General features: G+C 51.6%; 1 protein-coding gene across 1 annotated transcript; it reads left to right on the top strand.

Moving 5' to 3' along the window:
• Positions 1 to 244: 244 nt before the first annotated feature.
• LOC134057452 (serine/threonine-protein kinase PAK 1-like) lies at positions 245 to 6537 on the top strand. The gene is made up of 8 exons (XM_062514437.1): positions 245 to 303; positions 1768 to 1873; positions 2151 to 2260; positions 3004 to 3121; positions 3516 to 3615; positions 4034 to 4230; positions 5128 to 5312; positions 6177 to 6537. The coding sequence occupies exons 1-8, from the start codon at positions 245 to 247 to the stop codon at positions 6535 to 6537; spliced, it is 1236 nt and encodes a 411-aa protein (XP_062370421.1).
• The last annotated feature ends 5503 nt before the right edge of the window (positions 6538 to 12040 follow it).

The raw sequence follows: 12040 nt of genomic DNA, 5'->3' as shown, positions 1-12040 counted from the left end.
CTGATGCAGCTGAGTACGTCTGTTCTGTTCCTGTGTGCCAGAGCAGGGTGCTGTGCGTGTGTCTCTGCATGAGCTGCACCTCGTGCTGCTCTGCAGCTGAATGTCACGGAGTCATTTACTGTCCTTCCCCAGCTGAGACCAAGGGGCTCATGGCCCCAGGGAGTGGGGCTGCATTCTGGCTCTGCTGCAGGGCAGGGTCTCCATCTGGGAGGGAGCATCTTCCATGTGGTTTCTTTCAGGGAGCATGGTGAGCGTGGGGGAGCCTGCTGAGAAATACCTGGAACTGGGGCAGATTGGCCAAGGGTAAGTGCATGGCAGTTACTTATGCACAAGCAGGGCCAGGTATTTTGCTGGTGCAGGATCAAGTGAGAAGTCAGGAGAGACCTTCAGACACTGGGGTATGATCCTGCTGTCTCTCAGTCCTAATCCAAATTGGTAACTGTGGTCAGAAGGCACTGTCAAAGGCCTCTGAGGCTGGCAGTGTCCCGCCTGCAGCAAGGAGCAGGACCTGGAAGATCTTCAGTGCCTGGAATTTGATTGCCTTAAAGAGCAACTCACGTGGTGACCTGGTCACCAGTCAGACTCTTAGAAAGCAGTTCTCAAGAAAAACTAGGAAGTGCTTTTCCCAGCACAGGTAGTAAACCCCATACATTCAGTAACAGACACAGAGCTGCTGCACTCGCGAGGAAAATGCATCACCTGCCTGATGGCAGGGCCCCTGTGGATCCTGCAAGTCTTAGGCAGGAAATGCAAAAGAATGTAATGCATTATTTTCCAGGTTTTTAGACACCCACCCCCCACCTCAGGTTTTGAACTAAAAGAATTCAGTGTAGACATTTGGGATTTGCTCCATCCCTTTTCCTTCATGTTGGCCTCAGTTTTCTCTTGCACACCTTGCATGGCAGCTGCTGCTCTGGTGTTTGAAGGGTCGATGCAACCAGGTGTTTTGTGAATGCTGCAGGCAGCAGAGATCTCCTGTGTGGGCTGGCTTTCACTCCCAGGGCCTAAAGCACTGCTTCTTTCTTCTCTGCTGTTTTGTCTCCAGGGCTTTCGGAACTGTTTATAAAGGACTCGACAGGGCCACTGGAGGAGAGGTCAGTGCCAACATGTCCAGCACGTCTGGCAGCTCTCAAGGGCTCTCCCATCTGCTCGGAGCTACGGCTGGAGCTTTGGGGGCCCAGCAGAGCTTTCCTGCTCAGGCTGCTCCTCTGAAGGCAGAGCAGTGTCAGCCTTCAGAACACAGCTGGGACAGACTTGGTCCTTCTGAAGTGCCCAAAGGAATGCAAGGAGGGCAGTGGTGTCTGTCAGAGCAGGACACGCTGGCTTGGTCTTCAAGTCTAAAACCGTGAATGCGTCAACTGGTGGAGACTGAGGCCCAATTTCTCTGCATCCCAGCCTTGGACAGGAACGCTATTTAGCAGTTTTTCCATCCTGCTTTTCATCTTCAAAGGATACCTCATGGCCTAATTAGGGAGAGATCCTGCTTGGGCTCAGTTTGGGGTTCTAGTCCTACTGCAGCTGCTCACAGAGAGAGAGGGAGAGGGAGAGGAAATGAGAAGATGAATGCCCAGAGCAAAGCTCTCTCCTAAAACCTGCAGTTGTGTTTGAGTCTGGTGTCAATGACAGCCTGTGACAGGATTCATGTGAGCAATGGATGTGTGTGTTTGCTTTCTTGTGCAACCCCAAACAGAGCAGTGGCATTTGAAATCATGACCAAATCCCATAGAATTGCTAAAGGGTTCTGGGCTGTTTTGCTCTGTTTCACAGGACCAGAATGACCTCCTGCTTGCAAAATGTGTTTAATAATAACAATGATGATGATGATGATGATCATCATCAGAGTGGTGGTAAACTAAGGCCATTTGAGAAGACTGTAGGTGCAGAAAATGTTGTTAGAGCTTTGAGGCTGACAGCTGAGGGACCATTTCTGCAGAGCTTACAAGGCCAAATGTCTCTGGCCACGTGTCCTGTAAGCAGCCCACAGTGAGCAGAGAAATGGGCTGTGGGAACGGCACTTGCTGAGCTCTGGTGTCCCATCCCAAGGCAGTTTGGCACAGCCTGGCTCCGCTGCTCCAGAAATATTTGCTCCGTGTTTGCTGTGGTCTCCTGCCGCAGACCCCTCCAGTTAAAGGTCTGCAATGTCGCTTCAGGTGGCCATAAAGAAAATGAGTCTCGGAGAGCAGAACAGGGAACGAGCTGTGAATGAGATCCTGGTCCTGCAAGGCAAGAAGAACCCCAACATTGTCAACTCTTTGGACAGGTGAGTGCTTCAGGTCTTAAGCCATGCAAGGACCCTGCATTCATCTTTCATCTGTAGTCTGTAGCCTGTTCTGAAAAAGCCTGACCCAGCCATATCTTCCCAAAACAATAGCCTGGCAGTTCACTCCCTCCATGCTTTTGTTTGTTTTTTTCTTCAAGGTGACCCCCTTTGCTGTGTCTTATGACAAGTGCTGATAAACCATGGCAGAAATTATTTCCCTTGGCTTCTTCTTTCCAACTCGTTTCCATTGCTGCAGATGCCAGGAAGCCCAGGTTTCCAGAAGTGCCTCATTTGCCCATTTTTCAATGGCCTTGCCAGTTTGTGAAGGCACTTTGTGCAAGGTTTTCCAAACAGTTGATAACTTTTGTCCCAAGTGCTGGACAGCCTCCTTGCCTGGTTAACTCTGGAAGTTGTGTTGCCTAGTTCTGGAGGGAATGGTGGAACTGATGAGTTCAGACGCTGAACCAGCTGGGGGCAAGTCTTGTGGTTCCACATTGATCTGGGCTGTTGCTAAACTGCATTTTTCACTTGCTTGCCATCTAAGGCATCTCCTTTCTCACAGGTGTCTCCTTCTCCTTCAGACTGTGTAGATTCCAAGGCCTGTGCAGGCTGGCAGGAATGTCTCTCTGTCTGATTCTACTCTCATTGACAAGTGACCTGGAAACACAACTCCACTTGAGGCTTTTCCATGGGGGAGTTGAGCAGTGCACATTCACCTCCATGCCGCTGTTTTCCTCTCCCAGCTTCCTTGTTGATGAAGATCTCTGGCTGGTGATGGAATACATGGATGGAGGAACTTTGCAGGACATTGTCACACAGACACGCATGGCTGAAGGAGAGATGGCAGCTGTCAGTCGGGAGGTGAGGGATCCTGCTTGTGCTTCCCGTGGCTTGGACACCATGGTCCTTCCAAACAGGGTGTGAGAACAGGAGTGGCTCCATGCTCAGGGCTTTGTTTCCGTGTTGCTTTTATGAACTGGAGAAGAAAGAGCCTCTGAAGTGAACGACCTGCAGTCTCACTACACTTCTACTCTGTTCTTGTCCCCTTTCCTGCTGTTGTGATACTCTGTCTGTCTTTTTTTTTAGTTGATTTGCTGTTCTCAGCTTTGCCTTGAACCATTTGCCTGGAGCTTGTCTGCACTGTCTCCTGGCCTGTCGCAGCAAAGTTGCTGCCGGGAGAATTCCAAACTGCCCTTTCTTGTGTGATGTATTCTGGCCATTGATTTTTACCCTTGTGTTTCTTGTTCTCTCTCAGTGTCTGCAGGGCCTGGATTTCCTCCATTCCAACCGGGTGATCCACAGAGATCTGAAGAGCTCCAACATCCTTCTGGGAATGGACGGCTCTGTCAAACTGGGTGGGTGCTCCTGGCCAGGCACGGTGCTCCCAGGGTGTGAGTCTGAGGCTGTTTCCCAGTGACAACCAGAGCCCCACAAGTGCTGCTGGTGGCACTGCCCGGCTGCTGCAGCCAGCTGAGAGCAACTGCCCCGCACAGAGAGCTCAGGAGAGGAGCAGAGTGTCAGGAGTGGCTTTGCTCTAGGTGTGGCCCTTCCAGAGGGACGGGAGTTGGAATCTAAACTTCAAGGGAAGCAGTAAAAGCCACTGCATGAAAGCTGAGGGTTTCTTTAAGGGTCCAGTTCCATCATTCCTTGGCCACAGCCCTGAGGACTTTTCCAGCTGGCTTCAGTACTGCATTCTCAGACTGAGAGTGGGGAATCTTTGTGCTTGGTTTCCTCATTCCAGCTGTCTTTGACAGTGTTTGTTTCTGTCCTCAGCTGATTTTGGCCTCTGCGCTCAGCTCAGCCCTGAGCAGGACCAGTGCAGCTCCATGGTGGGCACTGCTCACTGGATGGCCCCAGAAGTTGTGACCAGTTCTCCTTATGGCCCCAAGGTGGACATCTGGTCTTTTGGTATTGTGACCATCGAGATGGTGGAAGGAGAACCTCCTTACTTCAAGCAAACAGGGGCTATGGTAAGAGGCAAATTCTCCAGTGTTTGCAGAGGCCTGTGAGCACAGGCTGGCCCTGCACTGGGAGGAGCAGCTGGAGGTTTCTGCACATTGGGAAGGGAACTCCCAGAGGACTCGAGCCTGAGCACAGATGAACATTCGGCAGTCTCCAGCAACAATTTGCTTTGAGTTTTAAGTTGTTGCAGCTCTTCCGTCTGTGAGGATGACCTGAAAACGCAAAGCCAGTGTATCAGCTCTAATGTTATCTTGCAGAAAAACCCCAAACCAACCCCAAAATCCACCCCCAAACCCTACAAGTTTTCTGAAGGACTTTCTAAAAGAGCCAGATCAACTCCCCCTGATTTTTCTCACTGGGAAACTTGTCTAAAACATGAAGAGCATTGCTTACCACACCCCTAGTCCAACATATTTCCTTCCTGGTCCGAGCTGCTTTCTCTGTCATCAAGCCGGAGCTTTCAGCAACCCAAACCTCCTGTTCCTTGCCTGGCAGTTTCCGGGATGGGGCATCAGGAATGCATTTACTTCAGGGTCAGTGGCACTGCAGACATGTGTTTGATGTAAGAATCCTTTGATATAACACATGCCGGCCACACTGGCTCTTGGAAATGGCCCGTAAAGCTGGTATTTGGAGAAGCAAAAATGTGCTATTTCTGATGCAGGTTCCTACTAATAACGTCAGCCAACGAAACTGGCTCTCAGGGCAAGATCATTTGGATGTTGCAATGGCTGCGGCTGCACCAGGGTTTGGGGGTTTTGGCTGGCATAGAAAAATGAGCTGTGAGCAGTGCCTCTGCCAGGGAGGAAACTGCCCCCGGAGCTGGGGCTGAGGAGCCAGGGTCGATGTGAGCACTCGTGGGTGTGAAGGAAGCCGGCAGAGCCCTGGGTTTGCTTTTCCTGCAGGCTCGCGCTCTGATCCGGCAGAACGGGACCCCGCAGCTGCAGGAGCCCAGGCGCCTGTCGGCTCTGCTGCGGGACTTCCTCGAGTGCAGCCTGGAGCCGGACGAGGAGCGGCGCTTCTCTGCCCAGGAGCTGCTGCAGGTGAATGCGAAGCGGCTGCAGGGGAAACAGCAGCGCAAGGGAGGGAGGCAGGAAGGGAGGGAGGCAGGGAGGGAGGGAGGGAGGGGTTTTCTTGGGGGGCCCCCCCTCCGCCAATCTCCAGTCTCGCTGCTTTTCACGAGCAAAGCAAGCAGAACCCTCGCCTGCTTTGGGCTGGCAGGGTCCTTTCGAGGTCATCTGCACCTGCTAAACCCACAGAGCAGGGACATCTTCAAGTGGCTCAGGTGGCTCAGAGCCCTGTCTGACCTGAGTTTGGATGCTTCCAGGGAGGAGGCACCTCCCACATCTCCGGGCACCCTCTGTCAGTGTTTCCCCAGTCTCCTGATAAAAGAATTCTTCCTTCGACCCAATCTGAGCCTGCTTCCCTCTCTTGAGTTTCAAACCATTCCCCTTTGTCCAGGAACTTGACTCTAGAAAGTAATGGTTCATTTCTTTCTTTTTTATCCTTTGGACAGCACCCATTTTTATCATCAGCCAAGCCTCTCTCCAGCCTGACCCCTCTGATCACTGCAGCAAAGCAACGGCGGGTGCAGCAGAGGAGATGAAACATCTGAGAACAGCTTTTTGTGACAGTAGTTAGGTCTAGTTAGGTAGGGTAGTTAGGACTGCTAGTTAGTTAGGGTCATTAGGAGAGCCTGTTTGTTATGGCAGGTTTTTGAATAAAAAGTCTCTTAAAACCTCAACACCCTTGTGTTCCTTCCTTCTCCCCCTGTGACTCAGCTGCCCCGAGCAATGCGAGGAAACAGGGTCAGGGACTTGTAGATAAGAGATGATCACTTCCAGAAAATGGCACTAATTGACGTGGACTGTTGTTCAGCGGCGGCCGGAGCTCGGTGAGGCGGCCCCAGCGCAGGGTCCCGGGGACAGGGCAGCCACCTGTGTCCTGCCCACAGGAACCGGGACGAGCCGGCGCTGCTCCGGCACCGGCTCCGGCCGAGCTCCCAGTGGGAAGGAGACCGCGGGCAGCCGCTCCCGCAGCGCCCCCAGCCCAGGGGCAACACGGGCCGGGCACGGGACAACGAACCCGACAGAGCCCCCCGCCGCCCCCTCCGCCCGCAGCGAGCCCCGAGCCCCCGCAGAACCGAGCGCGGCTCCCACCTGCGCTGGGGCCGCCTCCGAGCTCCACCGCCGCTCCCGGGCCCGCACACACGCTCCGGCAATGGCGCCTTAGCTCCGCCAGGGGCGCTCTGGGGGCGGCACCGGGGCCGGGCTTCTCCCCGCTCTGCCCAATCAGCGCGGCAGAACGAGGAGTGACTGCACAATCGGCCAATCGTAGCGAGGGGCGGGGCAGAAACTACCCCTGCTCTCCCGGGTATTGCACAAGCCCAACAAAAATATTTACAAAAGGTTCTACATATTCAAACATTTTAGCACAGTTTCTCCCCCTCCCACCTTTTTCAGGCATGTGTAGTTGACCCAGTCCTGATGATTTGTTACTTGTCAATACATTCAACAAGTTCCTACTCCTTCATTGGGTAACGTTAACAAAACAACACCTTCACAAACATCACAACACAACATTCTCATTAAAAGATCTCCAAACTTCAGCAAAACTTCTTTTATAAAAGCCAGTGTTAAAAACCTTAGTGTTCACTCCAACAATTGCAAAGCCAACACTGTAATATATTTATCACAGTGGCTTTGAGCTTAGAGCTGGGCTTGGGCTAAGGAGCGCAACTGGAGCTGCCTTTGGGCTTAGGTCCAAGAACGGTGCTGGCCTTAGGGCAGGAACTGGGGCTGACTTTGGGAGTTCAATTTAAAGCTGCCATTGGAGTGTGGGCTGGCACTCCAAACTGCATTTAGGGCTTGAAATTGCCATTGGTCTTGGGCTTAGAGTTGCAATTGGGGCTGGCTTTGTGCTTAGGGCTAAACGCGGAATTTGTTTTAGGGCGGAGCATTAGGCAAGGAGCTGGAATTGGGGCTGGACTTGGCTGTTAGGGCTGGGTTTTAGATTAGAGTTGGAACTGGGACTAAGGCTAAATGTGCCATTTGCCTTAGGCCTGGCCTTGAGATTGGCTCTGGGGCTGCACCAGTCTGGCACTGGGATGAGATTAAATCCAGGAGTGTGAGTGTGTCTCAACATGGAGTGAGCTTGAGATCAGGATCAGGGTGAGCTTTGGGACTGAGCGCACGCCCAGATGGAGAGGGGGATGTTGCTGCAGGATGTCCCTGTCATCGTTGCAGCCCTGCTCAGGCACCACCAAAAGCCGGCAGGAGCTGGCTGGGCCGACATACAGGTGCTCCCAGCACCTAGAATATCCTTCTTTCCAGTCCGTTCTGCTCTCCTGGACATGCTCCCTCCAGGCTCTTTGTCACCTCCTTCATGGCAGAGCATGGGGATATTGAGTGGCTTCTACGACCCTGCAGAGTCCTTGAGAAGGACAAGCCTTGCTTAGCAACAACCAAATTCTCTACCTGTCATACACAGCATTCCCATCCTGCATCCAATCCCACCAATGTGCCACTTTCTGGGAAGAAAGGAAGCCCAGTCAAATCCAAAACAGTGGGAACATTCAGACAGTTCTCTGAGAAAATCCTAATTTATTTAACGTTAAGGCTCCTAAAATGATCAGATCTTGATCTATAAACGCATTCCTGGTAGTCAGAGGCTATCTGACTGGTAGAGTGGGGGGAGCTTCCTGCAGATGGGAAAGCTTCCTTGGTTTCCTGTGAATCTATCCTGCTGCAAAGCATGGGGGTTTCCCCACTGGAACAGGGACAGCGTTCTGGGAACTGACTGTAGGCTGAACATGAGTGGCTCCAGAACACTTCCTACTGGGACACTTGCCTCTGGGAACAGCTTCTTGGACACAGCTGGGCTGCCCATTTTACTTCCAGGCATTTCCTGCCCATCTGCATCCTCAGGGATGAGGCTGTTTGTCTCACAGCCATGGCTCTGAGGGAGCAGGGCCGCCTGTCCAAAGGGCTGCCTCCCTCTGCACTCTGCCAGCTCTCACCGAGGCTCTGGCAGGGGTGAAGGCTCTTGCAGAAATATCCCAAGACTGGACATCGTCCTCATCCTGCTCCTCCACTGCTGATGCCACAGAGTTCCCTGCACCTAGGAACACCACCTTTTCTTCTGGAGGAACTTCTTCCAGCACAACACCAAGGGTCTTCTCCTGTGGCACCGCCACAGCATCCTCAAAGCCGTGGACTAGGAAGGGACAGCTCCTGGATATTGCTGCTGTGTTTCTGGCTGCCAGAGCGGCCGAAAGCGCTGAGTGGCGGCCATCAAACCCAGCACAGTAACTCCCGGCATTCGCCAAGCCGGAGGCGGCGTGGACAGCGTCGCCGAGGGTGGAGAACCAGCCTGGGTGTGCGGGAGGGGTCTCAGGAACCGCGGAGCTTGCCAACCCCGTTAAAGTTGCTGACGGCGCTGTCCAAGGTCTCGAGTCAGGGCCTTCTCTGGGACCCCCGGCATAAAGCCGCCGCCGCGCCGAGCGGGGATCGGAGCGGGCGGAGCCGCGGAGCACCGGGCTGGGGGCCGGCGGCGCCGGGCGTGGTCCGAGCGTGGCGCCGCTGAAGAGCGGGGCTGACCCGGGGACATCCGTGTTAGCCTTGAAACACACAGTCACAGGGTGAATATATGCAGGTGCTTTTATTGAAGAGCTCTGGCAATCAGGGGTACAAACCCAAGTCTCACTCCGGCACGGATTCGAGATGGACATGTTTTCATACCCTTTTCGTTATTAAACGACATATTAATAATGAAATGATAAATAAATTCTTATTATGTCTATTGTATACATTGCTCTTATCCAAGCATGAATTCTTGTCATTTTCATCAGGTCCCCCAAACATCCTTTCTCATGATTCTTGTACGATTACATCGTTTCTCACGATTCTTTCTACAATTAAACAATAATTATATTCAACTACCAAACAATCATTACATTTAGCAATCATATCATTTATCATATGATGATTACGCAGATGCAGTTTCACGTGGTCTAATTCGTTCCCAGGGCCTAGTTCCCTTTCTCAGGCCTACCAGACCCAACCTTTCTTTCTACCCCCCGAATCATTGTATAAAATTCCCACGATTTTAGAAATATTTTAACCCTACGCTACCATCCGGACTGTGCCGGGTTCCCTGCGGTATCCGCCGCCGTAAAAAAACAACGCGAGGCTGCAAGAGCCCACGTCGGGGAGGGGCTTTTCGGCAGCTGCCCCAGGCTAAGAAGCCAAAAGGCACCGGGAAGGGGGAGGGTGCCGGGCTGTACCGGTTCCCCTGTAATACCCGCCGGCGTAAAGCCGTGGGACCGGGGCGCCCAGCCGAGGAGGAGAGGAACGGCGGAACCCCCCCGGTGGAACGGGGGTCCCTGGATCGTCGGCAAATTGCTTTTACTTTTCGAGAGGAACATAAAGCCTTTTTATTTTTTTCTTCTCCTTTCATTCGTTTCCCTTCCTTGCTTTCCCCTTCTTTTTCCTTCTAGCTGATTGGGAAGGCAAGCTTTTCTTGCGAGGACCTGTAATGGGCTGTCAGGAAGGCAGGCTTTTGTTGTGAGAACCAGTGATTGGCAGGAAGAATGGGACTAAGAGTGTTATAAATGAGAAACAAAGTCTCGATATTTAGCAAAATTTAAGTTGCTTTATTTGATATAGACGGAGCACACAGCGCTGGGGAACGTGAGGAGTCACCGCCCACTCCACGCTCCGTCGAACCTTGGTTTGCAGCTCCTTTTTATAGGATGGTTTTCCTTGTAGTCTCCGGACAGTTTGTCAAGCAGCCATGTGGTCTTGGTAGATAAGGGACAGTAGAAATGGGGGGGTCTGGTCTTAACAGATAGGTTGGGATTGATTACACCAAGGCAGGAAATCTGGTATCACAAAATCTTTCAGGTTGCAACTGATTATACAAAGGCAGGAAATCTGATTTTGCAATATCTTTCAGGCCGTGGGAAACCCCCAGTTTACAAACTGGTATCAAATACAATTAACTAAAAAAAACCCAATATTCATAACAGGGGATTTAAACAGAATGATTTAATCATATATATTTTTCTCTATCTAATGTCCATGCTTCATTTCAGACCTAAGTGTTCTGATTTCTAGAAACCCCGATGCTTTTATGATTAACACAAATCTTTTATCAATTATCCCAAGAGCAAGGAAGGAATCCCGAAGGGGACAAAGAAAAGAAGAGATATCAACAGATATACGTCTAAATAGCCTCCTGGGAAGAAAACTAGCCCTGTGGAAACATGACTCCAACACCAAAGAATTTAAGATGGTACAGTATTGTATAATAGGATAAATTAAGAGAGAAATTAAGTCCGACTATGTATACTGGCCGTGGGATGGGTCAAATGAGGAATAGATGCGTCAGGTTTTAAACACCCGTGTAAAAGCTAAAGGAAGAACCCTGGTGCAGATCTGGGAGAGGGGATTTCACACTGAACAAACTTTCTAGCTCTGGCCTCTCAGTCCTGAATCTCAAGGGAAAGCTACTTTGTGCCCCATTCCATACAAACAGAAAATCCTGGATTTGAGAAAAAAAACACTGGCTTGGGGTGTGCTTTGTCTTCCTGCTCCCTTTTGTCACCTCCTGCCTTTTTCTCTCTCTCTGTGAACACTAAGTTTTGCTGTACACTTTCCCTCGGATAATTTAACTGCTTACCATATCAAGTGTAACTGTTGTTCTCCACCCAGATTTAACAGGAGCAGGTGCTACTTCTCTTTCAAGATAAGATTCAGGTTAACAGCATCACTTGAGTGCAGTGATTTCAAAATGAATACATTACCTTTCTCTCTTTCCCTCGGAAATGAGCTACTGCCACCTGAACTTGCCCTTCCCTTCCTCACCTGAGCCATGGAACAGCCCCACTGGCATGGCAGGAGCTGGGCCGGGGAACTGCTGCCTTTGGAGTTGCACCTTCTCCTCCCGTGGCCAGTGCTCAAAGCCCAGAAGAAGTGCTCTGTGAACTTTGAGTTCTGGCAGCTGGGTTAGAGCCCACATGGGAGGAGGAGAAGGTTCAGCAGAGCCCCGCTACTGCCGTGCTAGCTCCAGGGCAAAGACTGGAATGGAAGCCAGCCCATGTACAAACCCCATCTGCTCTGCCCGTTCCTGTGGGAATGAGCTGCTGCAGAGGGGAAGATTTGGGTGAAATGTGGTTCTCTAAGAAGGCCATAACTAAATGCTTGCATGGGGATTTTGGCTTCTGGAGCAGTGGGGTAGGGCTGCTGTTGTTTCCTACCCCTACATGCCATGATGATGTACAGGCTGAGGGATGCCATGTGTGCTGTGCACTGGCAGTGATCCTCAAGAAATCTTTCTAATCCTCCCCTTCCAGCTAGTCAAGCCCCCACCAGTAGGAAGTGGCTCTGCTAAGCCCACTAAGAGAGCTCGAAGATTAGTTTGTGAGCCAAACAGTTGAATATTGCCTAGAGGGGGGTAGCAGGCAGTAGATGTGCCACCATTCTCTTTCCAGCACACCACTGGGAGTACTAGAACACAGGTCTGTGAGGCTGAGTGGTTGAATATTGCCTGGGAGGGTGGCAAGCACTGGATGTGACTCATCTGATGTTGGCACTGGCCTGGCCTTTCCTGTTTGTGCAGAGTGAGCTCACTGTCCACCACTGGCTTTCTCTTTCCAGCACAGATTCTCTGTGTGTTGTTTTGCCCTGGAAGGGAGATTTCTAGGTTGCCTTTGTTTCTTCATTAAAGGCAAATGATGGTGGGCAGAGCACTGCAGAGAGTGAAATGAAGAAAGGAAGAGGGTTGGCTGCCCCTAAGACCATCAGGGGAGAGGAACCA

Source organism: Cinclus cinclus, unplaced genomic scaffold (genome assembly GCF_963662255.1).
Source record: "Cinclus cinclus unplaced genomic scaffold, bCinCin1.1 SCAFFOLD_145, whole genome shotgun sequence".
NCBI classification, from domain to species: Eukaryota; Metazoa; Chordata; class Aves; order Passeriformes; family Cinclidae; genus Cinclus; species Cinclus cinclus.
Note: the sequence above shows the minus strand (reverse complement) of the source record. Positions and strands in the feature narration are given on the sequence as shown.